Source organism: Aptenodytes forsteri, unplaced genomic scaffold (genome assembly GCF_000699145.1).
Source record: "Aptenodytes forsteri isolate BGI_AS27 unplaced genomic scaffold, ASM69914v1 Scaffold72, whole genome shotgun sequence".
Classification (NCBI taxonomy): domain Eukaryota; kingdom Metazoa; phylum Chordata; class Aves; order Sphenisciformes; family Spheniscidae; genus Aptenodytes; species Aptenodytes forsteri.
The window spans coordinates 3,979,826-4,007,144 of record NW_008796193.1 but is presented as its reverse complement, the minus strand read 5'-3'; the positions used below and the strand labels follow the sequence as shown (position 1 = coordinate 4,007,144).

Below are 27,319 nucleotides of genomic sequence, written 5' to 3'. Positions count from 1 at the left end.
TGGTGGTGAGAAAATAAATTTGTGCAAGGGAATACTGTGTCTTAAATGAAGACCAAGTTACTTATTCCACTGATTAGCTGATCTGCTTCAATACAACTAAAAACCCCTTGTGATTAACTTAGTGTTATCTAACATTTTGCTAATCATTGCTAAGTGCTAATGACTAAGGTACCATTAATGTCAGTAACAAGTCATTTGAACAGCCAGCTGCTTGTCGGTCATTACAATACAGCATTGTATTTTAAACCTGCTTCATATCAAATGGGTTGTTGATCGACTTAATGTATGACTCCTTTTTTCAAAGATCGAGGGAAGACTGACCAAGGAAGGAGAAGGAATACCCTGTTGGGGAAGAAAAAAAAAGTTATTTGATCATTTGTTAGCCTATGTCAATAGTTAAGTAGTCATTTCTCAACCCTGATACATAGCATAAGGAATGTAACAGCACAGAAGATATTTGTTTGGCAGCTTTTGAAATTAATGATACAGCATTTCTAGATTTTGAACAGAAAAGTTAAGAGCACCAAGTGAGTAGAATGCATATTTTAAAAAATGCAGAAGAAAGATTTTTCCTTGTTACCAGCCTTGAGAGATTCAGAATACAAGAACATGTTTTTGAAGAGTAGCTGTTAACCAAGTATTAGCATACATCTTGCATCACACTTTTTGCTATAATAATCTCCCTCCAACTTGAAAGCAAGATACATTATGATAATCTCTTAGAGAAATGGAGCTCCCCTCAGATCCTACAACTTTCTGTATTCTTACCAGCTCTGAGCCCCAAATCAGATGTTGAACATATGCCTTCTTGGCTACAGAAGGCAATAAACATCACAATGATTTGTCAAAGCTTGCTTTAGCTGCGCCTGGATGGGCACAAACTAGGCAAAAAGCTGATTTTTCTGGTGCTAGGAACATAGGCTGCTTCTACATCAATATGTAGTCCTAAAAGTTAACCTCTTTGGATCAGCTGAGATTTTATATTCTTTTTACATTAGACCTCAAGATACTTTCACAAGCAATCTTCTGTTGCTCTTTATAGCACAGCCAAGCCTTTCAGCATATAAACAGGTCATGGTAGTTAGGCAACTTGCTACACCTGCATGCTTCAAGAATCTTTTAAATAGGGATATTTTGAGCAGGTAAGGCTATACCACTTCACTATGAAGTCTAATGCCTGTTTATGGCACATCATCTATTTGCAGTCATAGGCAATATTTGAAAATTAAATCCCAAACTCCTCTTTATACAGCAGCTTTTATTAGACTTTAAAGTATTTTATACAGGATATTTTTTCTATTTACAGATAGGGGAACAAAAACCATAGGTAAAATTAGCTGCTTAAGACTTCCCTGCAAACCAAGTTATTAAAGTCCTCAGAACTCTGGTCAGTGAACTATACTGCCACTTGGACAACTGAACTGAAACAGTAAGTAATTAATTTCTATACAATTGAATTAAGAAAAACACACAGAAAAGTTAAAAGGATTTGTAAAAGAATTAACTTTGTACCCAGAACCAGAAATAGAACTAGACCACACGTGAGTAGTGACTCCAACCCCTTGCATTAGAACAAGTCAAAGAAAAACCCAACACCATTTAAAACACTTTGTGGATTCTAGGGTTTTATATAGTTGTACCGCGCTATCTTAGTTTAGAGGAATCAAGGTTTTTTTGCTCACTTCATGCAAGATGGGCATTAACAGTCAGGATGTGATGTACAGAATTTTTCAGCACCACACTGGTTATTATCTCCAGCATCACCATAAGTGCTAGTAATAATAGGGATAGGACACGGTCTGTCCAAGGCATGACCATTTAAGCTTTCCAAGTTGGAAGAGGTTTTTTCTTCTACAGCATTTGAAAGACGAATATTTGGAGAGCCAGGACACAGCACAGGTCGAGGCCTGGAATTTTGAGAGCTCCAATCAACAGAATTGGAGCGGTGAACATTAACAGCACATTTGACAGATCCATTTAGGCTGCACGTAGAAGATGAACGAGCAATCTACAATTAGGAAGGGGTTCAAGAGTTAGTCCAAACAAGAAAAAAAACCTAAGCATTCAAGCTTTATTGATACTTTTAGTCTATAGTTTTTCTACACCAAAAATCCCCACTTAAGCACAGGCCAGGATTTTATTTAAATAAAACAATATGTCTGAATAACAGCTTTGACTCTCTCAATGGACTCAGACAGGTTTCCTGCAGCTTTAGTTTCCTATTCAAGAACTGCACTGGTATCCCAGCTTGAGGGGCTGGAATCTAAACCTCTCTTTTCCCCTCAACCTTATGATTCAACCAAAAAGATGTTATGCAAGTTCAGTGGTGTGTGGGATCGGTTAAAAAAAAAAAAACCACAAAAAACCAAAAAACACACATCACACACAACACATGATCTGCTGCCAAGCTGCAGCTTACTACCTCAGAGGTCCAAGAACTCTGGGAAGAATTTGAAATAGGAAAATAGTTTTTACTACTATAAGTTCCTATCATTTTGTGGAAAAAAGTATTTTTGTATGGGGTAGACACACACAAAAAGAAAAGTGCATGACTTGCATTTTCATGAGAAATGAGATACAGTGCTGTATCAAAATGAAGACAGAATATTAGAATTCGAAAACAATTGTTGGAGCAAACATAATTGGAAGGAAGAAAATCTGTACAGAGAACTGGGGTATAGCCCCACTGGTAGATTTTTTTATTTCCTCTAAAGCAAGGGAGTCCACTGTGATACTTCCTCCCTTATTAATTCACATTTTCTCCTGCCTATCTCATGTGGGAGAGCAGGGCAATATCTTTATGTTGTACAACTTAATGGCCACTCAAACACACTGAATTATCTCTATATTAAGGTACTGACATATCAGGCAGTAGTAGAAAGATACACAGGAAATCCTGTTCTTGGCCTTCTGTCCTACAAACTACAGACTTTAAAGTATGTTTACTCCATAGAGATTGCAGTAGTAGAAAGATACACAGGAAATCCTGTTCTTGGCCTTCTGTCCTACAAACTACAGACTTTAAAGTATGTTTACTCAGCATAGAGATTTACTCAAACACTAGAATAAAAGTAAAGAGGATGAAAAAATTCCTTCAAATCTAGTCTGCTTTACTAGACTGTACTAGGAAATTGAAAGAGTTGCAGTATGTAGGACAATACATTATTTTACCAAGTTTTCTTAAATATGTATAAGGAGATAATTCCCTTATCTTTTCAAAAACTCTCAGGCTGCAGCATCTATTATTTCTCTACCCTTTCTTCCCAGTTTGTTTCACAGGATGTCTAGCATCTCGCTACTTTCATTGATAATTTCACCATACTATTCAGGATTGTACACCACATTTGTATATATTGTCCAAAATCAAAAGCATGAACCAACATAAGAGAGCGTGTTGGAAGTTTCTCACTCTCTCAGAAGAGGATACATATTCCATCTCCGGCAAAAGAGCTTGGGGTTTTTTCCCCCTCAACTTAATTGTACAAGGCATCTCCCAGTTTCTAGTACATACAGTATTTCTGCATTTTCAGCAAGTAAGCCTTCTCATTAAACAACTCTTGCTCAGAAAATAACATGTCTATGAATGTAGTTAAAAATACATTTTTCCACTGTGGATCTTGAAATTGTTAAAGTAAGATCAACACCAGACATTAAAATAACTGTGATCTTAAAAAGGTTACTTATTTGGCCTGCACAGCCAAATCACTTACCGCTAATGACGACGTACTAGTCAGTTGGCTGCCTAGATAACTCTCATTAGCTGAACTGGGACTTCTTCCTTCTGTTGCACTATGCGACATTAGAGCCCTTCGAAGAGCTCTCTTTGGTGTTTTTGAGAAAGAAAACGCTCTTGTAACCTGAGGAGTTTGACAAGCAGTTATACACTGACAAAAATCAGGCTGCAATACCTACTACAATACAGGCTACCATTCAAGCTTTGAACATCTGTAGGACATGTATCAAATGTTAATATGACTGTATCAAAACTAGCCAAACACACACACCCACAAGTTGATCTGACTTTTAAGGCCCCCCCATCACCCCTGCTCTTCTCACTCTGTCCAAATATGAAGACAACATGGGGATGGGGAGGGGTGGATATTCAGGGAGAAGTCAAAATAAGGTCTAGTCAACTAGGCTTTCCCACATCCCTTGGGTTCTGCAGAGTCAGGCCCCCCTCCTTTAAGTTGCTCTCAATTTAGTCTTCAGCAGCTTCCAAACTACAGCAGCCTCTACAGTTTTCTCTAAGAAACAGTATTATCATCTTGAACATACTAAGCCTGCTGCGAGGCTGCTGAGAATGGGGAACAGATTCCTCCTTGCTGCATCATTCTCTGTCACCCCTTCTCACACACCACAAACTTTAGCAAAACCAAACCCTGTGCACGGCCAACAAGACAGAGCAGACAGGCAGCCTTCCTCCTGCCTCCCAGCCAGGTCCTCTTAGCAGAACAGGGCACAGTTCCTCAGTCCATTAGTTGAGAGCAGCTAAGCCACACACAAAAGGAAAGCGTACACAGGCAGACACCAGCATTCAGCACTTATTCTGTTGCTATTTCAAAGTTTATTTTGTTACCAGGACACACATACTCTACACCCACACTTTTGAAGGTACTTAGATTTAGATAATTGCATACAGCTTTAAAACTCCATTCAATATGCTAAAACCAGTTACAGCTGAGGGTTGGGGGTTTTTTTGTAATATATACAGAGATTCAAAGATTCAAAATATTAAACAGAGTAAGTTCCATAACAGACTCAAAAATGACTACATAATACTTATGACCATAATACTTAAGACTATATACAGATACTCCAAAACTACTCAGTCAAAACCTCAAAAACATTCCCCACCTTCTTTAAGGAGCTTATACTTAAGAGTTTTAGTTCAGATTAAGTTTTTCCTGTCACGCTAAGTACTACAAGAGACCTGAAACAGGAATACTAGCACAATTCCCTGACTAAAATGGGGTTTACTGTAAAGCACTATCTTTACAGTATCTTACCTTTTTTGATGTTTTCTTTATTGCCCTGGATGCTCTGCTTAAAGTACTGTCCATATCTTTAGTATTTACTTCAACTGAATCAGGATCAGCAGTATAAATGAGATTTTCCTATAGACAAAAATAGTCTTAGTAATGGTCAAACATCAGCACTTCTCAAAATATCACTCTCTAGTTCATTAGGTCAGATTTAGAGGTTTTAATTGCCATATTCCTCCATATTTAACTCTTAATATACAGTTAAGCAGCTATTTTCTTTCATGCCATTTCATTAGATTAACTGCTGTTACAATCAGTTTATGAAACCACTTCATCAGTAGTTTTACATTTGGTTGGTTTGATTCAGTTTCAAGTTCAGGGTTGACCAAAGTAAAAGGCAGTAGTTCTGAAGTATACCTAGGGAGTTTCACAAGATACATGCCTCTGTTTCACTAACACATCCAGCACACTTCTGAAGTGAAATCTTGATAGCTCCAGCTGTCAAACATTAAGACTAAGTCTTTCAGCTTAAGCCCAATAGATGTTTCAGAATACCCACAAGTTCTGTTTTTTTTTTTTCATGCCTCATTCTTCAACTCTAGCATGTGCAAAGCAACCTCTGGCTAGCTACTTACAAAACTTGGGGGCGGGGGGACATGCATGGGAGTGGGAAGTTGCTGGGGTTTTTTTGTTGTTGTTTTGGGTTTTTATTTTGAGAAAAGACAGTTTACCAAAAAAAAAAGTTTTGAAAAAAGAAATCATAAGGACACCAGACAGCAAGCTGTATGGCTATTCCTAACGTCTAACAAAGAGCAGTTAAAGCCTTTACTGCCACCATGTGGCAAAGCCAATGCTATCTCATTCTCACATGATGCTACAGAGTTCTTGAGAACAGGGAAAAGGGGAAGTGTGCTTAAATTGAAGCTCAATTTGACATTTAAATCAGCAAGAAAAAAAGTCTTATATAGTTGGTACAAAGCAGTAGTTACAGAAATTATAACTAATGGAATTCAGCATAGTAGGTTACAATTTGTCAGCATATGATTCTGGATGTTCTAGGGCAAGAGGGAATGATACATTTATTACACAAAGATTTAATTTCTATTAAGAAAACCCAACATTTTTCCATCCCTTTGTGTTATATGTAACACAAGACTGAAGATAGGCGGCAGACAGATTAAAGTAAATTAACACTTCTGAATCAGTACTTTTCCTACTCAGTACCTAAAAGGAAGGAAAAGCACAAAGCCAAGTTTCTCATTAAGTCCCTAGATGACAAGCCAAACAAAATAAAACTAAGATGCTATTTTGATTACTTAACTACCTCTCCTGAAACAAGCATGTCTTTAAAAAAAAAAAAAAATCAATCAAATGTTTTACTGTAAGAGTACAATGCAGAACATAAAACATTTCTAGCTTAAACGCAAGTTGTTTCAGCTATGTACTGCACATATTTTCAGCAAATTTGGATGACTGATATGCATACACTCTTACATAATTAAAACGTTAGCTGAAAGTCTCTTGCCCTAATTGGAGAGGATCTACTCTTCAAATTAGTAGTTTTCTGGCTGTGGAGAGCCCACACATTGAACGTCTGAAAATGCGAGGAGGCCAGTATCTCCTTTATTTCATTGCTTTCTTTATTTCCTTGTTTAAAGGTTGTAGGCTTCTGTCTATAGGAGGAAGATGCTTCATGTCTCTTACATTATGGTGCCCATGCAAATAAGGTATAGAACACAGAATTCAACCTAACACAGAGTTAAACCAAAACATACGATTCATAATGCTGGGATTGTAAATTGGAACATAGCTGTGAAAGAAGCAAGCTCAACACAATTCTGTTTAGATCTGCAGTGCAGAGTTTAAATTATTTATAATTAAGTTGTGATGGGGGAAGAGCATGATTCTTGATTTTTAAGTAGTTATTAGCTTCTGTAGAAGCTAAATTCCAGGCTGTTTCCTTTTCCACCTTTTAACCACTCACTTGCAGACCTGCTAGCACAAATGTTTTCTGCTCTACTTCACCTCAAGCATGTCCACTATTAACAAGTTCCTCAGCTTCATGTGCTTAAGCCAAAAAGAGAGAAATATTTCCAATCAGCAACATGGTTCCAGAGTACTTACTGCATCTGCTTTACAAATAGTGTTAGCCACATGCCGACACAGCATCTTCAACCAATCTTCTTTAGGAGGTTCTTCAGTTGTCATCTGGAAACTAAGTAGCTTGTTGTTGAGTTCTGTAGGTGGCCGCACAACTAAGGCAAAAGCTTTATGGCAATCTACAGTTTATAAAAAGAGAGACAAGGAGTTAAGACAAAGAATAATAATTTTTCATATAATTCAGGGGGGAACCTTCAGAAGAGTTAACCCTCCATCTGCCAGGAGCTAGAGTTAAGGACAATATGATTTGGTGCAAGGATTTTATCTTTATTTACACTATAGCTGTTGTATCACTTGCAAGAGCACTGAGTTCTGTCCACAACCTTCATCAAGAGGCTGCAATCAGCTGTTCATGCAACAGTTGTTTATTCAGCAAATAATCTGCATACCATAGTCTGCAGACTAGTCAGTCTTTGCTGGATATAGCAGTAAATATAATTTCATTCTCTAACTCATGAAGTGTTAGACAGATCATTTTTTTTTTAATCAGAACGAGGAAAACAACGTTTACCCTATTTTGTAAAGCAGGAAAAAGCAACAGAGACATCAGTACTATATATGACACATTCAAACTGTTGTAACTTGACTATTTTACTGTTTAAACTTGACAAAGATCGCTCACTTGATAGCGGAAAATTAATCCATTGCTGATACTCCTTTATAGGAGACACAGCTGAAGCATGCTAAACACAGTTGAGAGAGAAAAAGAAAAAACTACCCATCACCAATTCAGAAAAGCAGCACTGGAAAAGCAGCCCTATAAGTGTGTGTATATAAAAGAAAGTAGCTGACCTCTCCCAAGATTTGCATACTAAAGTTCATAGCAAATATTAATGGTATGCTTACAAATCGCTCCCATCGCCCAAGTCCCAAATAAAACTTAATTGCTGCACAGTAATTTAAAGAGAATTCTTAGAGAGAAACCCTAAAGTACCTTTTAAAAATGCAGGTAGGCATCACGTTTACTACCTACCCTCTTTGCCATTTCTATTTTTTATTGGGTTTCTATGTTCAGGTGCTTCAGAGAACATTAGGCAGAACAAGTATGACGTGCATACCATCACCTACAGTGAAATATCAAATCTAGCTTTCTAGGACATAGATCTAGAAACTAGTCTGACTAGACTTCTTTAGAAGTCACTATCAAGGCTGGAACAGTATTGTAGCATGAGTTTTGCTGCTGTAGCAAGGTATTACTTCAGTGAAACCCCTACAGTCTCAGTATGGCAAAGCAGCCACAGAAATTACGTCATCTAAATCTTTCATTTAAGACGCTAAGCACAGCTCCTCCTGAGCATCATTATCACCAGTTAAATGAAGCTTTGGTTTCACAGCAATAGCACTTGTCTCTGGTCAGTCTAGTGCTCTGAAGTTTGGGTTTTTCTGTTTTGTAAATCCAGAGCTGTCAAGTGTACTCCTCTGTTTAACTCACACTGCCATTTGATTGGCTTGTGCTAATGCCATCTAGTAGTTCTGCCAAATTCAGCATCCTGCAGCTATTCTTGAAAAGCCAAAAGGTGTCAAATGCAAGGAATTCTCAAGCTCATAGAGAGCTTCAAACAGAAGCTTATACTAAAATCACATACCTAACATACCATACAACAAACATACCTTAGCATTCTATCCCCAGACCTTCATCCTTTATACTCTGAACCACAGTTTTCATTAGCTATCACAGCACTTCAAAACATACAGACCTTCTGTCTCCCTGATGTCTAGGACTTTCTTGATCTGGGAGAGAGGCATGAGAACAACATGCTTGAGAGATGCAGGAGGCCTTGTGTGGCCATGCGGACTCTTGAAAGCACCAATAACTTTATGCCGTTTCCTCGCAATCTGCAGTTAAATAGAAGACAAAGAGGTTAAAGTTAGAAGGTCTATTGCCGTTGTTTTGTTACTCTATTCTTTTACCTTCTAGTATACAGGAAGGCACAGAAAGCCTTGCTACAGAAAAATACTCTAAAGAGTATTTTACTCTATTTACTCTACCACATAAATCTTTAAGGAACTCACTTATCTCACTATTCACTGTCTACAATTCAAGTGGCCCAGCAATACTTGTTACTTAGCATCAATACACTCACCTCAAAAATAAAATAAATTAAAAAAAAAATATCAAGAGGGGAAGTAATTTTGCATTACAGACCTCAATTCTACCCTGCATAGCAAGCAAGAGCCCTTTTAAACCTACCACAAGGTAGTCTAGATTTAAACAGAAAAGACAACAGCTATATGCATGAACGAACTTAGGCTGTGGTGTGTTGTGTCCTAGAAATACCGCTTGCTGTTGCTTGTGCATGCAGCCATCAAGTGGATTTTGCAGTGGAGGTTGGTCAGTCAGTTTTTACTTTACATTAACACATAGGTATCTTACAAGCAACTAAAAATACCTTACTTAAAACACATGTATCTTGTACAAGAGATAAGTCAAGAAGCTTTATTAAAAGCTTTTTCATTTTCATTTTCCTTTCCTTCCTTTACAAGAAGTAATGAAGCCGAGTCAACTTGACTCCCAGGAAGAGTTCATCACTAGTCACAACAATAGGCCTTTGTCTCTAAGTGCTGCTTAAGACAGCACTAATTTTGGATTATTTTAGAGTTGGTCTTCTATGAAGACAATGTTCTTTACTGCTGTAGACAGTAACAAGTACTTTCATAAGGTGTCCTTTACAGCCTTAGTTTCTCCACGTAAGTCTCCAAAACCCAGTTAGATTACTTTTCTCTCCTAGTTCTTCCTAACATACTGTTAATCTAAGGCATTTAATAGGTGATTTTTTTTTTTTTGTAGCCTAAGCACAGACAGACCTACCCCAGAGGCCCACTGTTTACTCATATTAAATATGACTAAACTTTAAAAGGACAAACATCCTGCTGAGCCAAGGACTCCAGCACTTTTTCATCCATTGATATTACTCAAAGTGCTATTCAGATAAACATTTATTTCTTAACATATTGAGCTGCTTTTAAATTTTTGATCTGGCTGCAAGACATTAAAGGCTACATTAACACCTCTCAACCATCTAGAATTGACTAGCTACTTGTGTTGGCTTATACAATAGCTAATGTAAAGGTAACATCAGCATGTGTTGAGCTATCAGCTTTCCGTGTCTTAGAATTCTGCTTCAAGAGTTTTTAAATTTTACTTGTTTATATTCATATGTAGTGCCAAGCCTTTTCTAATTCAGTTCATGAGATGTACTTATATAGTCATCTTACCTCTAGGCAATCATTGAACAGAAAGAGTGTGACCTGTTCTCCCCTGTCACAGAGGTCATCACCAAGTGCTACGGTTTCCAAACGCTGAACTAAGCTTCGGTGAGAGGACAAGAGATTGGCCTAAGTGATACAAGCAAAAGGCTCATTAAGCATTTAGTTCAAGGACTGGATTACTGCTTGCTTACAACTTAACACTGAAAATCTGTTTAAACCAGCACCATTGCATTTTAACCTCACATACTTTTGCAAAGGGAGCAAACTAGTGCACAGTCATTTTACAGGTCTGCAGCTTCAGAGAAATTACTTACTGGACATCCATCAACTTCATAGACAACATCAAAGAACTGCCTTTGTGCCTCTGTTTTTCTTTTGTCTTCATTAATATGTCTGAGGGAAGCATATTATATTTATCTTCAATACCAAGCAACAGTAAATGAATGCACTGCATTTAAGACATACAAAAATAATGAAGCTAAACATTCAGAGATACAGTTTACATAGCAGCACTGGAAAACAAAATCCACCACACTTGCTCATTAAAGTATCCAAATACTATATGCTAAGCACATAGGAAACTTCAGACCTAGAACAATCTTCTTGTCATGTTATCAGTGGACACACCATTCAGTTAATATGTAGTTCCCCTCCTCTGCCCCATAAGATTTTGAACTAGAGACCAACCCAATGCAGTTCTTCACAGCCTGCATTTTATCCCCCCAAGTCAGGACTGCAGCTCACCAAGAGGCAGATGCAAGAATAATTACAATTTAAAAGCTGTTGTTAAAATTGGACAAACATTTACCCAATTAGTACAGGAGGTCTCATTGCTGAAGACATACGCTACACTTCAAAAGAGGTGAGACTTACAATCTAAACAGCTTCAGCTTTAAGCTAATTAACTCATGGAATGGTGCCAAGAATAGCTAATTCAGGGCCAGAAGAGAAACTAATCTTCCACCAATAGCGTGTCCTTTCAGTGGATATATATGCACAGAAGTAAGATTTGAAGACAAAACACATCTCTTCCATTCTGGAGGGAATAGATAGAAATAAGAGTTGGAAGAGAACAGAGGACTCAGGAGGTTCAGCTTCATACTGAGGCAGGGAGTCAGCAGAGGTTCAGTAGAAGTGCTGGGTAACAACGCCAGAGACTTCAAGAGCTCTGGCACAGAATGCCAAAGTGACAACAGTGGCCAAAGGGAGACTGAAGAACACATACAATTACATATACTTACATGGAGGCTAATGTTATGGCAACAACACACTAAGAGCAATTTAGAAGGAACAGAGAGATCTAAATGTGTAACAGTAAGTTTCATAGAACAAGCATCACTTACGTCATCACTTCCTTTAATGATTCAATAGCTTTCTCTAGGGTTATTTTATCTGGGTTCTCTTCTGCTGTATGCTTCTTAATATCTACAATTGAAAAAAAAAACCACACACATTACAAGTGCCTGAAAAGTAATATGAAAAATTCAAGTTTAAACTGTAAGTCAGATAAGATGACTGGACTCCGGGATAGCTGTGATTTCTTCAAACAGCCTTGATTAAGTGGGGAAGTAGGCTGAGCAGCAATTGTCCATGCATCTCATTAAGAAAAAACCCACCTACAATACAAGGCCATATAAGACCAAACCCTCAAACTATTAAAAAAAAAACCAACAAGACCACATGCTGGTTTTGTTGAAGTGCAGAGACAAGTATAGAAGTCTTTTTCTAACTGAAGCAAAGGGTGGTGGTGTGCGTTTTTTTATTATTATTTTTATTAACATAATCGTTATTACAGCAAGTGGTTGAGACCAGGTGGAACACATGAAGCTGTAAGCTTTGTCAATACAAATTGCTCTCTAGTTTATACTAGCTGCATTTGAATCTTAATTATATTTGTATTTGAAGAGAAAACTGTTGTCAGAGCAAACTTTTCCTCTACCTGTATCCTGCAGACAAATATATGAACAAGTAAAATTTAGGCAAAAGTATGCTTTCTGCAGTAATTGGTCTTGCTGACTGCCATTAAGCATGATTAACTCCCAGAATCAGGCTTGTTTTATATGAGAAAAGCTGTTGCTAATTATGACTAAAAGCAGACATTACCTTGGTTTTAACACTTTCACAGACAAACTACTAAAAAAATACATCACTAGATTACCATTTAGTAGTAGAGCAACACTAGGCAGCCTTTGAACAGGACGGATAAGGAGTTCAGCTAGGCTTTGGCGGCCACATTCAGGTTTAGCTTGGTTTATCTGGGGAACAGAAAGGGGAGAAAGGAAGTAATTCTTATTTTTCCACATGCACACACACACAAAACCCCAAAAAATCACGAACTAGGAGAAAAGTTTTCTTCCTTGAAACTAGCATGGCAATAAAGTTTGAGAATCGTTTACCACAGATACTCAGTCATTAACAGGTCATGTTAAAAAGCACGTTATACTCAAATCTGCGCAGTATTTATCACATGATTTATGTTCTCAGAATGTCTAGTTTTAAGCTGTCCATATTATCAACCCCTCAGTCCTTGTTTCAGATGCTAACATGGAGTGGGACAGTGGGCAGCCTATTCTCTTATTCATTTCCTCATCTTTCAGACATCGATACTTGGATATAATTCCTGGTACCTCAAAAAAAATGAGCTGAAATCTGTCAGTTTGGTTACTCCACTATTTGAGACACACTTGTTGGATATAGAAGAGGACTTCAAGCTATGCTGCACTATTAGTCAACTATATACCTTTACCTGAAGGGTTCAAGAGTCTTAAGACTCATCTTCAGGTAACTCTTTCTTTGAAGATCATCTTCCTGTTAAATCTCCACTGTTATGCTCCTATTCATTAGTCACAAGAATGTTGAGAGATTCTACCTCCCTGTAACTTCACAGCTGCCAAAAGCGAGTTAAAAGCTATTTCAGAAATACAAGTCTTTTATACACAGGGAGGGGGACCAATGAAAAGCAGCAGCTCTAGCTAGCTTTACAGAAAAGAGAAGACATGTATTTGGGAGAAAGTAATCAGAATGCACTTTTTCCAGCAACAAATGCATATAATCAAACTACCCTAAAAGCTGTATAGCAGAGGAAGAACGTGGACCTCTTATGAAAAAGTCTTACAAGGAGTTCAAATCTTTTCTATTTCCGTCTCACCAAGAGATGTTCACATACTGCCAAGCTTCCAAAAATGCCACATTCTTCTATCTAGTGCATTAAGTAGTTTACTTGGTAATGGTCTCCATGTTCTACTCAAAGACTTAGTTCTGCAGACACTTACCTTTAGGAAGGCATGAAACCTTGGCTTCTGTCTTTCACATCTAGTAATAGTCTCTTTGCTCATTTCGAAGAAATTCACAAATGGAGGGTATGTTTTCAACAAGTCTTTTGACTGAAAGAAACAACTGTTACGGCTCTGCTTTACATATTATGTAGCATTGTACATATGTTCATATGCCCTGAGCCATACAAAGCTGCTCAAAGGCACATTTCAATAAAGAATAAAAAATGTGTTGTAAACCTATGCATGTTCACAGAACAAGTTAAGACATTTTTGCATGCCAGATGCCCAAGATTCAATGCTGCTGATTAAATGCAGACTGCTCTCAGAAACATCAAGTACACATGTGACAATCTTCGAAGCTGCTGAGCAGCTCAAGTAGAATCATAGAATACCAGGTCGGAAGGGACCACAAGGATCATCTGGTCCAACCTTTCTTGGCAAAAGCACAGTCTAGACAAGATGGCCCAGCACCCTGTCCAGCCAAATCTTAAGTGTCCAATGTTGGGGAATCCACCACTTCCCTGGGGAGATTATTCCAATAGAAGGCAGATTCTCACCTAGCAAGATGCTTTTGGTGAGAATTTTGGAAGTTTCAGACAGGTATTTTCTCCAGTTACTGCAATCACCTTTAAAAGACACTAAACCACCAGAAGCAATACCTTAAACTGAAAACTTTTGAATGCCAAACACCATTTGCCTCAAAATGATCAGGTCAGCAAAAACACAAGATACCTAGCAGACTACTTAGGTTAAAATGCATTGCAGTCCCAGACCTAGCTTTCCTGTTCTGCACATTCTGTACTTGGGAAAACAAGGAGTCCTTATTCACTTATGTATTTCAAGTCTTGAAGGAAGAACACAAGACATTTCCATGAAAAGTTCTTTTCCTAGTTATTTACTATTAATCAGAGGCAGCGGATAGCTAAGGTTACAGGAAGAGACCCTTTTAATGTCTGAGTAAAAAGCATGTCTGTAGTGTTGCAAATTACTGTTCTCAAACCATATCTATCTGGAGTTTTACCCCCTCATACAAGTGGACAGACACATAGACTTATACTTTATATAGGTAATCCATGTCAAGTTTATCATCTAACTCAACTGAAAAGTCTAAACAGAAAATACAATGATACAAGTTAGTGTTCTTTCTCACTCAGTAGTGCTTTGCTTGTGTTTTCTAGCTCCTACAAACGGATTATTTGTAAGGCAAGATAATAGCTCTAATGCACAAAAAAAGAAACAGCAACTTACATATTTAAGAATGATATCACCAATACTTTTGCTTTCAGTCCAGTTCATCATAAGATCTTCCAGATCTTCCTAGAATACATGCAGGGACCGGGGGGGGGGGGGAAGAGAATAAGATGAGAATGAACTCCATAAAGCTGTAAGATGGGATCAGTGTTCTGCCAAACACATATAATTAGCTGTGTGTTTCCATGCTGACAAACCAGGCAATCCTAAAAACTGTACAATTTCACATTAAGCCCCTTCAGTCTACTGAGAGCTGAAAGCAAGAGAGCTCTGACTTACTGAATATATAGTTTTGAATCAATGCAAGCAGAGCCTAGCAGTGTATCAGCACTAGCCAACTCAGCAACAAGATGCTGCTGTTGTGTCCAACACACTACTGAATATATCCCAGATGATTATTGAAAAAGTATACACAGAAGACAGTTGAACCAATTCTAATTAAGAGTGCACAACTAATATAGGACTCTTAAGTCTGTAAGATAGGATTGAAATAGAATTAGCATAGATTTCCCTCACTTGCTGCACCAGGGTGTCAAGGAAAGTGAGACCAAGCTGTTAAGCCTGTATCAGCTTGATAAGGATCAAGCTTATTCACTGTCAGCTAACAACAGGGGCAGGAGGGTACAGCTGAAGGTTCAGGGTTCACCTTAAGTGAAAAGGATTCACCATTAATATTGGTTTGTTGCTGCCACTTCTCTTATCTTTATTACACCAAAGATGAAGGAAAACACAATCATTACATCTCAGCAACTCTGTCTACACTGCATGCTGCAGGTGAATCGTACTTGACACATGGACACGCATGCTCTACTTTCATCTCAGTCTCAGTGAGCACTTATCAATACCTATCGTGATTAACTAGACTGGATCCCAACGGTTGGTAAAAAAGCAAAACAAAAAACAAATAAAAAACCCAAACCACTGAGTTACAGGCAGTCTGCAAGTCCCTCTATTTTAAAAGACTACTTTGAAATGCAGACAGGAACAGACATATGCCATTATTTGAAGATTTTATGACTTCATATTTGAGAAAGAATTGCATCATAATCTATTGTGAGACCAGAGATGGCTTCAAAGAGCGCTTGCAATCCAGATCAAAATATAAAATAAAGAAAGCCTCAAGAAAACAATCTCATAGGGAATTCTAATCAGCTCTTATTAGGCCTCAGTACCAGGTCAACTGCTTCAGAGGCTGAAATGCAAGCCAGTTTTATGAGCTGGTAGTTCCTGACAATTGGTTCAAAGCCATTTAAGGAGGAATTAGTTTTTCCTACCAAATGATAGAAGTCTCCTTATATGAACATGTCTAAAGCCCAGGAAAACACCGAGATTTTTTTTTTTAATTCCATAGTTTTAGCTATCCTTCCAAGAGTCCTTGCTTACTGTTTTAATAGAAACATGTATGTTATAAGCACTTGTAAGAGCTAGACTACCATTTGATACCACTGGCCCTTTTGACCAGTTTTGTATCAGTTACAGAAAACCTCCTCCAGGAAAAGGTATTAAAATGGGAAAAGGAGACTCCAGCTCATGAATGACAATATTAGTTATGTGCACAATACTCAGACTTCAGATATTTATAAATAAGCGTTAAATCTTGAAGCTTACTTTGGATTTGCACATAATTCCATAGGTTGAACAGTATGTAACAGCACCAGGATGAATCTACACCTATCTAGCAGATACAACTTAAAGCATGCAGAAAAGAGTCAAAGTCTGTATCAAAGCTTCCCCTGCGGGGGAGAAGTTGCAGCTTGCCTTGATTTTAGTATGCACATCAAGAATATCTGGAATGCTGCCAAATATGGTCTTAATCTCTTCCTGTGCAAGGATTGGTCCTCCAAGTTGTCCTTCCTTCTCCAACGGAACTTGAAATAACTGATGAATTAGACAAAAAAGTTAATGTCCTTCCCAACCGCCACGCATTGTGTTAGAAAGAGTTATGAAAGCACCAGTGTTTTCCTTCCAGATCATACTTTCCTGCAGTCACAATCTTGAGATACTCCCATTTAGCAAGAGTGGGTTATAGAGGAGTGGTTTTATGATACAAACACCGAGTTCGATACATCACTACAGCATAACCCCCTTTCATCTACTTTTCATTTCACACACATCTTAGCTCATTCTTTAAGTAGATAATCAGCTGCAATGGAAACAAACTTCTAGAAATTAAGCTCTTCCTGTAAGCTGTTTGCTATTCTGCTTTTCTTGGAATAATTAAAAAAAGTTTTTTTCCCCTGCCATCTCTCTCTATTCACTAATATAGTCACGAAGACCCTATTCCCCTGAAGCTTGGAATTTTCATACAAACTGCAATTCCACAGCAGATCCCAGATTAGAAATTGTATTTTCCAGCCTTTATTATTAACAGATACTAAACATTTTAATATGTTAGTAAAATTACATGAGACTGTTTACATTGTCATCTTTTTATGAACCTTTGATGCACCCAAGCCCTCAAAAGCCTGCAGATCACAGGTTGAAGATAATCATTGATGTAAACACTGGATGTCTTATTACAATTGACCTGTACTTGCTTTAAAACCAGCTCACCTGAATGATTGTTGTTAGAATATCAACGTAGTTACTTTCTGTCTGATACAATTCCTTTGCAACCTGCCATCTTGCAGACTGCTTTAGTGGAAGAGGAGTTGAGTTTTTGGAAGGCCTGGCACAGGATTTTGGTGTTTCTGATGAAGAGATTCCCAAATGAAAACAGAGCTTTATTACAACAGAGTCCCTAAAAAAAGCTCACCCTCAAAGACAGGAAAACACCTTCAATTTTTAAGAGCTCACCCTCAAAAGACAGGAAAAAACCTTCAGAATTTTTAAGGGAAGAAGCTTTTTTTTTTTTTTAAAAGGCTATTCTGTAGGTTATTCTATAGTTATCAGAGCTCTTTCTAGAAAATGGCTTTCTTTATTACAGCCTAATTATAGAACAACAGTAATAGATTATTCCTCAAAATTAGTCTGAAACTCGTAAGCCATTTATGGGCAGGTCAATGACTTAATCCTCACTTCCTACTAAACATAATAGGGTTAGGTGCTGAACGTTATTTATACATACACTATGTGTAAAAGCACTTTTCTACTTTTATTTTGCCATGTAAACAATTATCTTTCAGCTGCCTACCATCCTTGCATTAGGTATGTAGCTCAACACCATTTATTAAAAATCAGTCCTTGCATGAAACACGTTTCATCCTACTGGGGGGGGGGAGGGCGGGAAGGACACAAGAAAATCATTTCTCTTAAAGCTAAAGCCAAGGTCAACCGGGAGCAGTCCATTAGTTTTAAATACTTGCTCAGGTATTGGGACCTCAGAGACCTGTACTCACTCATTCTGATGTCACGAGTTCATTACTGTCACAGTTACTATGAAATAAGTACCTTGCCAGTTGTTTTCAAAATAGCACTTTTTCTGAAACTATCTGCTGATGTTGGATTAGAAGAAACGTCCATACCAGCGGTTACAAGAGCGCTAGCATGACCTAAGAAAGCTGGTCTTCAAGAGTAAGCTTATCTTTCCTGTGTTCCTTCTGAATTATCACTTACAGGTTGTGCCTCACTGAGATTACTTACTTGACTTGTATACAGGGGCTTTTTAAAAGCAGTAGTAAGTAGTAACTCCAGATACCTATGATGGAACTGGGGGGGGGGGGGGGGGGGGGAATTTTTTTTTTTGGTTGTGGTTTTTTTTTTTTTGTTTTTTTTGTTGGGTTTTTTTTTTTTTAGATTCAGATATTAGCTTTTGAGTAATCCACAATTTTGCAGTTTCCTCTCTTCCACAAGAACCATGTGCCGAGGCATTAAAATCTCTTTGCCAATTAACTGATCAAAATCAGTTGGTGATTTATATTCTTGTGAAGTTTTAGACATCAGTTTGCTGGCACAAATAGTGTTACCTCAACAGAACTTTTCAAAGACCTAGGAGGAGCGGCCTTTGCAGGAATTTTCCCTTTAATTCCTTTAGAAAAGAATCTTTAACCTCCTTTCTCCAAACATCCTACTGGAGAGGCTTTTAGATGATTTACTGTTAACTATGTTGCTTATTTGCTGCAGATTTTCAGCAGAGTATTTGAAGCATTTTGGAGTAACACTGTACTGTACTTCATATTTATCAACTCCATATCTTTTCCTTGTTTTCCTTCGGGTATGAATACACTTACTGCAATGACAAGAGGCAGCCTGGCCTCTGTCTGTGTCTGAACTCTTCACACCAATTCTGCTTTCTGCACACTTTGAAAAGGAGAAAGCCTGGAATTACTTAGAAAATCTGTAGCAAAACCTGTAAGACTTCCCTACCGCTACCACTTGTATGCAGAGAGCTCTTGAACATTGCAAGTGGGTCTGAATGAAAGTTTTTTAGCTCTACCTCCATTGGTAGTGCTTGACTCTGGAGTGTTCGAAATATCCAGCAAGGACCCAATAGAAAGTGAATGTTCAGCTGATGGGCGTTTCCGAGGAGGGAATGGTGACATGTCTGTTTCTCTGGTCAGTTGTGCAAGAGTTTCTTTCAAACGGCGTCTTTTACGATTGCTATTTGGAGTATTCAGAGAAAGTAGTGACACAGACTTCTTGAGGCCAGGACTCTCTGACTGTAGTAAAAGAAAGTTTAGTTTAGTGTTTTCACCTGCTCTGTCCAGCTCAAGTCAGTGCAAAGGTAAGTGAATTGTAGAGACCAGCACACAACACTTCCCTTCTTAAGGAAGCTGAGGGAAAACAGGTGAAGTCCCCCCCCTTTTTTTTTATTTTTTTCTTTTAACCTAGAAACACCACTACTATTTTCTTTGACTAAAAATAAGTGCAGCCCTTGGGAAGCAGAAAAAAGTGTTTTGCAAATTATTATTTATGTATAAATTTATAACAGATTATCTGAAACTTAAAAGCTGCTTTAAAACATTTTATCTCTGGCCCCACACATACTATTGCACATGCTAATTTTACCACCAAATACATGCTGCACATTATGTGAGAGAGTTCAACATACCTTCTCAAATAAATACATGGACTCTCCAGCTCTGGCATCCATTTGAATGCTTCCCCAGAACCACTAAAGGAAAAAAGAAAACACACCTTAAGAACACATTACAGGGCTTCACCCGAAGTTAAAAATATTCAAAATAATATATATAATAGTAAGGCAGTTTGCCTACTAAATGCAAACATGTGGCTTATTCTGAAAAAAGTGTATCTCACATACTGAGTATTATATAGCAATATTCTTTCAAAAATTTGTCAGCACTAACCTCTTGCTTTACAACATAAAGTTTTTTTAAAGGTTCAAATGGAAGGTCTTTTACTGTACTTTCTTCAACCACTAAGTGTGTACACCTTTCATCACCAACTGGTAAATAATGTCCTCCTAGATAAAAAAAGGCACATTAGCAAGACTGAAGAATATTATTGTTAGAAATTAGTAGCTCACTTGATAGTTCTGTGGCACCTATCATTAATGAGAGAAGAGCCAAGAGAGATGAACTCTTCAGTGAGCCGATCAGTTGTTGGGCTTACATAACAGCCCAGATATTATCAGCAGTGGACAGCTTTTAGGAAGCAGCATGTATCACGCAGTAGTAAAGCAGACATTGAAAAGTCAAGAGTACACGGAGTTCAGAGAGCATTTAAACCTGTCTGGCAATAAATGCAATATTCTCCTGGAAAGCTTTTCTTGTTTCTTGGAAGAGCAAGCCAGGAATACTCACCCTAAAGACATCCACAACCTAGAACCTCTGCATGTCACAATCTCATAAGTAGCTTTAGGTAAACAGGTCAGGGGAGGAAAAGCAAACCCAGCCAACTTTCACCTCTTTGAGAAAGCCTTGCTGTTACAAGCTTGCTCCTTCCCCATTTCTATAGTTCTGTTACATGCAACTCTAGCAATAACTTCCCAGTCTCCAGCCTTTTATCTGTTACATCATTACTGTTAATGTGATTATTAATATTGTACTACACTACCAAAAAATGGAACACTTCGAATCAAGTGTTTTACCAGCGATGATTCATATCAAAGGTGTAAACGTTGTAGATACTTTCTGTGAATTATGTAAAGATGCATACCACAAAACTGATTATGAAAACTGAAGCACAATATACATATCACATAGCAAGTTGTCCAGGATACCTTCAAGCATCCTATAATTACTTCTTTTTAAATTGTCCAGTTTCGATCAGCCTACAAAATCTGAAGTCTTCAACAGCTACCAGAACTTATGCATACACCAACATCTAAAAACCAACTTATAGCTCGCCAAGTTGAAGAGTCTTCATTAATGCTTCAGGATTCACAATCTAGCATTTCAGCTTCAGTGAAGTATTTATCAGCTATAAACCCCATTCATTCCACAGGTCAACTTTCATAAACAATAACCTTGCATTTCTGTCATTTCTTCCATGTTAGCTTTCTCATCATCAGAGAATCCAAGGAAACTTAACATGCAATCCTGGAAGGGAGGAACCTTGAACTGATTTCTAAAGTCATCATCAGCTGCACAGAAATCACTGGGAAAAAAAAAAGAAAAAACATACACAAGAAGGTCACTAAATCAGTGCTACATCATTATTTAAACAGAAGCTCACAATACTACAGGTGAACAGGATGCAAGGTTAAGGTTGAAGGAAAACAAACACCTACATTTCATTCCTTTTCTCCCAAGCCTTATAAATCCACTCAGCTTTCACGATAGGAGTACCAAGACTTACAGCAATCTACAAAACAGGAAAAGCACAAGTTGTACCAAGTAAGTATTTCCATTTAAGTCTTTCCCATGCCAAGAAAATTCATACGCTTGCTTTTACTTTAAGACAGATACTGCAAAAAGTGAACATATTCCTTCAAGAATCATGTCCAACTGTAACTCCCCAGAGTTAGAATGTATTAATTCTTCAGTGACTAGGAGATCAGATCAATAGCTATTTTGACACTTACTCAAAAGTGCACCATTTTGTTAGTCTGATATCCTTCATCACCCACAAACGCGCAAAACCAAACCTCTGTTCCAGTGGAATATGGGATCTTTTTTCTGCTTTTGATACTTTGTATGAAGACAAATATCCCAGCCTGCTTTTACCAAAGAGAAAGTGACTATTCCAAAGGTAACTTCCATGACTGCTTAAGAGAGATTGTAAAGTTTTCCTACTTTCTCCCTTTGAGTTGGCAGAAAGGAGTGTTTGAACAGAGTTAGAAGTAGGTCTTCTCTTCCAACTGGAAGATTAGAAAGACAGACTAGGAAAAAAGCAAGAGCCTACTAAGAATTCAAACAAGGGAGAATCGAGGGACATAAGCATTGCTGTCATATTCCATGCTACAAAAACCTATAAGCTTGTATTTACTTGTCAACTGGACATACATGTCCTGAAGGATTCCCTTTTGGTATTCTCAGAAAAAAAAACCCACATATATTTATACATAAAGGAAGATTTGAATGCTTAAACATAACAAGTTAAATAATTTTTAAAAGAAGATGCACACAAATTGGGTACTAAAGTTTTTTGCAAGTTACCTTGAAGTTTGTTTGGACAGAAAAAAACAGGCATGTCCATATATAAACACTTCTTCGTTGATGAACAAGTGTTCATCAAGGTCTTCAGAACCAAAGAAACACTTTGGTTCTTGTTATTTACTAGTCTATTCCAAAATCTCTGCATTTAGGCAATTTATATTATTTAGATCTCTAACAGAGACAAAAACATGTCAAAACTCAACACCAGACGGAGATGAACTCACCATTACAAGTCACTGTTGTTAGCACAGGAAAAAACCTAGCAACTTACGAGCTGAAGTATAATTTACAGACCTAGCCTACAAGAGCCAAATTCTGAAAGTTTCCATGAAGTACCAACTCAAGCTTACATACTCTGAATTTATCTCCATGTGTTGAGTTAGCCACCAGATGTGTAACTTTTGAGCTAAAGTCCCTTCGAATAATTCCACCCATATGATGAACCAAGGTCACTAGCTTAACCTGAAAAATAAAGATGAAATAAGTTTTCAGTATCTCTTTTGAAGCATACAGTGCAGATTGAGCGCGGTACAAAAATAGTTTACAAAGCAAGCTATAGGAGGTTACATTAAATGTCTAGGAATAGAAATGCTCTGATTTGTTCTTAAAACAACTTGTTCACATCTACAGGAGAAGGTATATCAGAAGGTATCAGAAGAACTTCTATTTTTAAACATTTAATATAGCCTTGCTTCATAGCTTGAGGAAAACTACCCAAGCCACCAGTACTCTTGTGATCATCATACATAATACCTTCACCTTTTCACGCACAATAGTTTTGAGGCATGTTATCCTCATTGATTTAGTCAATTCTACCTGAAGGGGCAATTGCCAGAATTTACATAAGATTGCAATTTGTCCAGTTTGAATCTACCAGATCAAACCTAACTATCGCTAACACTGAGGAAAGGCTTTTGTTTTGGGTTTTTTTTTCCCCCAGATGAAGATGTGGAGCTATATTGTTGATTCCCAGGTGTCCAATAGGGAAATTAGCTGCCAACTGCATCACTGAAGTGGAAAAGCAAAGTGCTAGAGTATCAAACCACTTCATACCTAGATACGTTAAGACTTAAGTCCCAATAGCATGATAGCAAGATAGCATGTCTGCAAGTGCTCTGAACAGGACTACAAAGCTTTACTTGACCACACTACTACCTGCAAAAATAAGAGGACACTATTGGGTAAACATCATCTTATCTGAAGCCTAAATCTACAAGTCTTCAAGCCCTACTGAATTAGAGCTGTTTAATGTCATTCAACAAGAGTGACCAAAAATGGCATGGACAAAATTACTTGGGCAAGGAAACAGTTTTCTTCCCATCCTCAAATATCACAGCCTCTGGACGTGCAACAAAACAAAAGGACAAATAATTCATTCCCCCCATACGAGCTCTAGTCATGGTTAAACCCTATGGGTGATAGAACAGAAGAGTATTTTGAAAATAAACTTAACATAGTTTTACCAATCCAAAGGAAAAAAAGTCTTACTAATTCATCTTTCTTTCTGAATCCTGTAAAGCACAGTACCAAGTTCAACATACTTGCACAGTACAGTGGACGACAGGAGAAAGGTAAAGGCTGAAAGTAAGATGTAAGTTTATTAGTCAAAAGCATACTGCTTCCATTAAAGTTTTAACATTATCTTTAATACAGTACTATTGTTCCTAGCATTAAAACGCATCAGACACTAGCCCAAGTCTGTGTATTCAAGTTATACCTCAGCTCTAGACCTGCCAGCATTCTGGATAAAGTAACTAGAGCATCCCCAAGTTCCACAGGTAGCGCTCCATCCTTTTTTTCCTCCCCAATCCATCCTCTCTACGTGACAACCTTTGGAAATATAAAGTGTTTGCCGGAGCATGATTTGTATGCTGCCTTTCCCAATGGCACAATCCCAACTAATGGGTCAACAGCTCCCACAACTACTGCGGTAGTTGTAGCCTTACTACTGCCTGCCTGTGCTTTCTCACTACACGCAATATTCTAACACGATATTAGAAACTTGCTTTTCTTAAAATTCTCTTGCTAAGAATATTTATGATTGATTGGTGAAGCAAAATAGATTTTATTTTGAACATTTAATATTTAGAACTCACTGCACCAGAGAACTACTCAGCTGATTTCAACAGAAAGCACATACCTCTCCTTTTTGTGCACAGTGCAGTACTACTGGAGGTCCAATGACACGGCAATCTGCTTTGCAAAGGTTGTTAAAGATAGAATCTTGGAAGTCTGATATGACGAAGATAGTCTCAAATTCTGGGGAATCAGAATCTCCAAGCTCTTCTATTGTGTTTGTCTTTATGTAGGGCACTTTAATTTCCTTGATTTATGGGGATGAAGGGGAAAGCATTATTCAGGCAACATACTTACAGTAGTGTCAAAATTCAACTGATTTTTTATTTTGGACCATTAGAAAAATGTATGATTCAGATTTTAACAGAGACAGACTCTTCGGATTTGTGAAAGCTGAATGAGATGCACTGTTCTCTAGCATAAGAATAGCTATGAACTGCACCTAAAATAAAGGTCTTAAAGCAATTCCTGCTTCTGAAGAATAAGAATTCTAGTTACTTTAGTAGTTTACATATCAGTTCACACTAATAATATAGTAATGGAAATATCTACAGATAGAAAAAAAACCAAACTAAGCAAAAAAGAGAAATGAAATTTCAGACTATCAGAACAGCTTTAGGTACTTCTGGATGTGACCAAAAAGTAGCGTCCAGCTTGCAATAGCAAGCTCCATGCTGCATAAGATCTAAAGAACAGAAGTCAGTTTTCTTCATTGCTTGATATTTTTAAGGACTTTAAAAATTTGGTCTGTTCCAATTTCAATCATTAGTTCCAAATTTTATTTTCTAGGTTTTTCACATCAAGAAATGGAGAACCATTTCTTACACTGAATTTTAAATGCAGCTTTCAATTGAAAGAGAAGTCAATTAACCAATTATGAAGTCAGTTCATAGCAAAAACTTATGTGTTGACTCAATATAAGCATGCAGTTGAATGTCTCCATTGATATTTCTATCCCCATTAGAAAACACCACTAATTAACAGCTGCAGATATTACTTCCATATTTGAGAAAGTGTTTGTAAAAAAGTGCCAATTTTGACAAGCTTTAAGTGACACCATCAGAAACATTAGCATATATTGTGACCATTATGCCCAATTAATATAAATTAAAGCGTGTGCACATTTCAGTCCCAGTGAAGTACAACATGCTGCATGCAATCACATGTGCTTAATTGCATGACATACCATATGAATAATACTTTTTATTAGTTTTTCTTCTGATTTACCAGGACTAGTTTCCTTTATCTTTATAACTGGTACTTCCATTATCTTAACGGTCTGTGGAAGAGGAGAACTTTAGTACAGAACCAAATTGGTTACTAGAAGTCTATAAAAGCATACCATCTCATTCCAATGACTGTTTTATCTTAGACCCACATACCTCCAAGGCTTTCAGAAGCTCCTCATGTTTCCCTGCTTCCTGAACCAAAATCACTCTTGTTTCTATTTGAGGCATTTCTTCTGTTTATAGAGAAACAAGGATAATATGAATATTTTAATAGAAAAATCCATGTTAGGTCTAAAAAAAAATAATCAATCAATAATATATAGAAGAATATAGGCAGACTGCATCCTTTCAAGATACCTTGTTTATCAGGAACAAGCCTGAAAATAAATGTTACCTCAAGAAGCCTGTCCTTTAATTAAGGCATACCCAATTGACCTTAGAGCCTAAATTTTCACTTATGGTGAAACAAGATCCTGCAATTCAAGACCAGTTACCTTACAGTCAAGGCAAGAACATGCAAGAGAGTCAGCAAGAGTAAGAAAAAAATAAAAAAAGAAAGAAAAACAACAAAATTATTGACTTAATGCTTCTAGCAGAATTAGATACCAAGACTTGCTGGAAAATAGACAGCTGGTTTCTTTTCTAGTTTCTGTGTTCCTGGCTGACAAGGTCCATTACTTCCTAGTAACTGCTCAATTTCACCAAGGAATATTGGAACTGAAGTTAGATATCTTGTTCTTTTTAATCCATGTATTAATAAGCTTTCAAAATATTAGGAGGAAGAGACAAGTGCTGCCTCCATGCCATTTGCACGAAAAGACTGCCACTGGGTTTTGGCTCCTGCACTGCAGGAAAACAAAAACACCTTTTTCGTTGTTTTTTTAATTTCAAGATTTGTTCTTGAATTAATTTTACGCTCAAGACTATTCATCTCCCTAAGGACTACCTGTAATCCTACACAACAGAGCAGCTGTAGCTTCCAAACACTGGTGTCAAAATATTACCTGGAATGATTTGCTCCACAGAAGAGGCATCAAATGGAATGAACCGCTTTCTATACATTAGCCAGAAGACATTTGATTTCATGGCTGTAACCCCAAATTTTTATAACAAGATGAGTTAAAAGTCAGGACAGTCCCTTTGCTGGTGAAAGGATACCAAACCAACACACTTTTGGCTACCCTACATACAATTCCGTAGTTCAGCAAAGTACTTTTGGTTTTGAAAAACTACCAAATACCTACAAAGTAATCGGTCATTATAAAAACATAGTAGTCTTAAAATAAGCTTCTCCCATTACCTTCAACATCCAAAACAGATCCAGGAAATACATTCTCTTTGGAGGTTTCTATAATTTTTGAATCAAGAACAGAAGAATCAGCCAAGAGGCTCCTCCCGGTTTCAGACGCCAGCGTACTGTTGTCAGCCATGATTATGCCTTGTTTCTTTCTTCAACAGCTAGAAGATAGATGTGCTAAACTAAGTTACAGTTGCAAAAAAGCTCATTAATAAGAGTTTTATGACTAAGGCAGTCAGAAGTAACTTCAGACTTCTGAAAACAAAACATTTAGACTCATTAAAATCCCACTCACACTGACAGAGTAGTTCCGAAAGAGTATTAGGAGTCACACAAC

General features: G+C 37.5%; 1 protein-coding gene across 2 annotated transcripts; it reads right to left on the bottom strand.

The window, feature by feature from the left end:
• ECT2 (epithelial cell transforming 2) lies at positions 1 to 27,115 on the bottom strand. Of its 2 annotated transcripts, XM_009288020.2 has the most exons (24): positions 26,986 to 27,115; positions 25,839 to 25,918; positions 25,643 to 25,735; positions 24,521 to 24,703; positions 23,869 to 23,958; positions 22,735 to 22,842; positions 21,513 to 21,586; positions 21,249 to 21,379; positions 20,128 to 20,243; positions 19,869 to 19,931; positions 19,254 to 19,476; positions 17,432 to 17,568; positions 16,637 to 16,756; positions 14,876 to 14,944; positions 13,625 to 13,735; positions 12,511 to 12,607; positions 11,696 to 11,777; positions 10,667 to 10,745; positions 10,359 to 10,478; positions 8,840 to 8,978; positions 7,107 to 7,261; positions 5,007 to 5,114; positions 3,711 to 3,857; positions 1 to 342 (listed from the first exon to the last, which is right to left on the bottom strand). In XM_009288020.2, the coding sequence occupies exons 1-24, from the start codon at positions 27,113 to 27,115 to the stop codon at positions 253 to 255; spliced, it is 2,745 nt and encodes a 914-aa protein (XP_009286295.1). In that variant the 3' UTR covers positions 1 to 252. The 2 variants fall into 2 exon arrangements, with proteins under 2 accessions (XP_009286295.1, XP_009286296.1); XM_009288021.2 differs by lacking the exon at positions 25,643 to 25,735.
• Positions 27,116 to 27,319: the final 204 nt, after the last annotated feature.

What these genes read in the sequence shown, in the direction of transcription:
- ECT2 (XM_009288020.2), bottom strand. Translation starts at nt 27,115, where the DNA reads ATGGCTGACAACAGTACGCTGGCGTCTGAAACCGGGAGGAGCCTCTTG. An exon ending in TCATTAAAGGAAGTGATGAC is followed by an intron (nt 10,746 to 11,695) that starts GTAAGTGATGCT and finishes TGCTTCCCTCAG; the next exon opens with ACATATTAATGAAGACAAAA. An exon ending in TGTTCAATGATTGCCTAGAG is followed by an intron (nt 8,979 to 10,358) that starts GTAAGATGACTA and finishes ATTTAACTGCAG; the next exon opens with ATTGCGAGGAAACGGCATAA.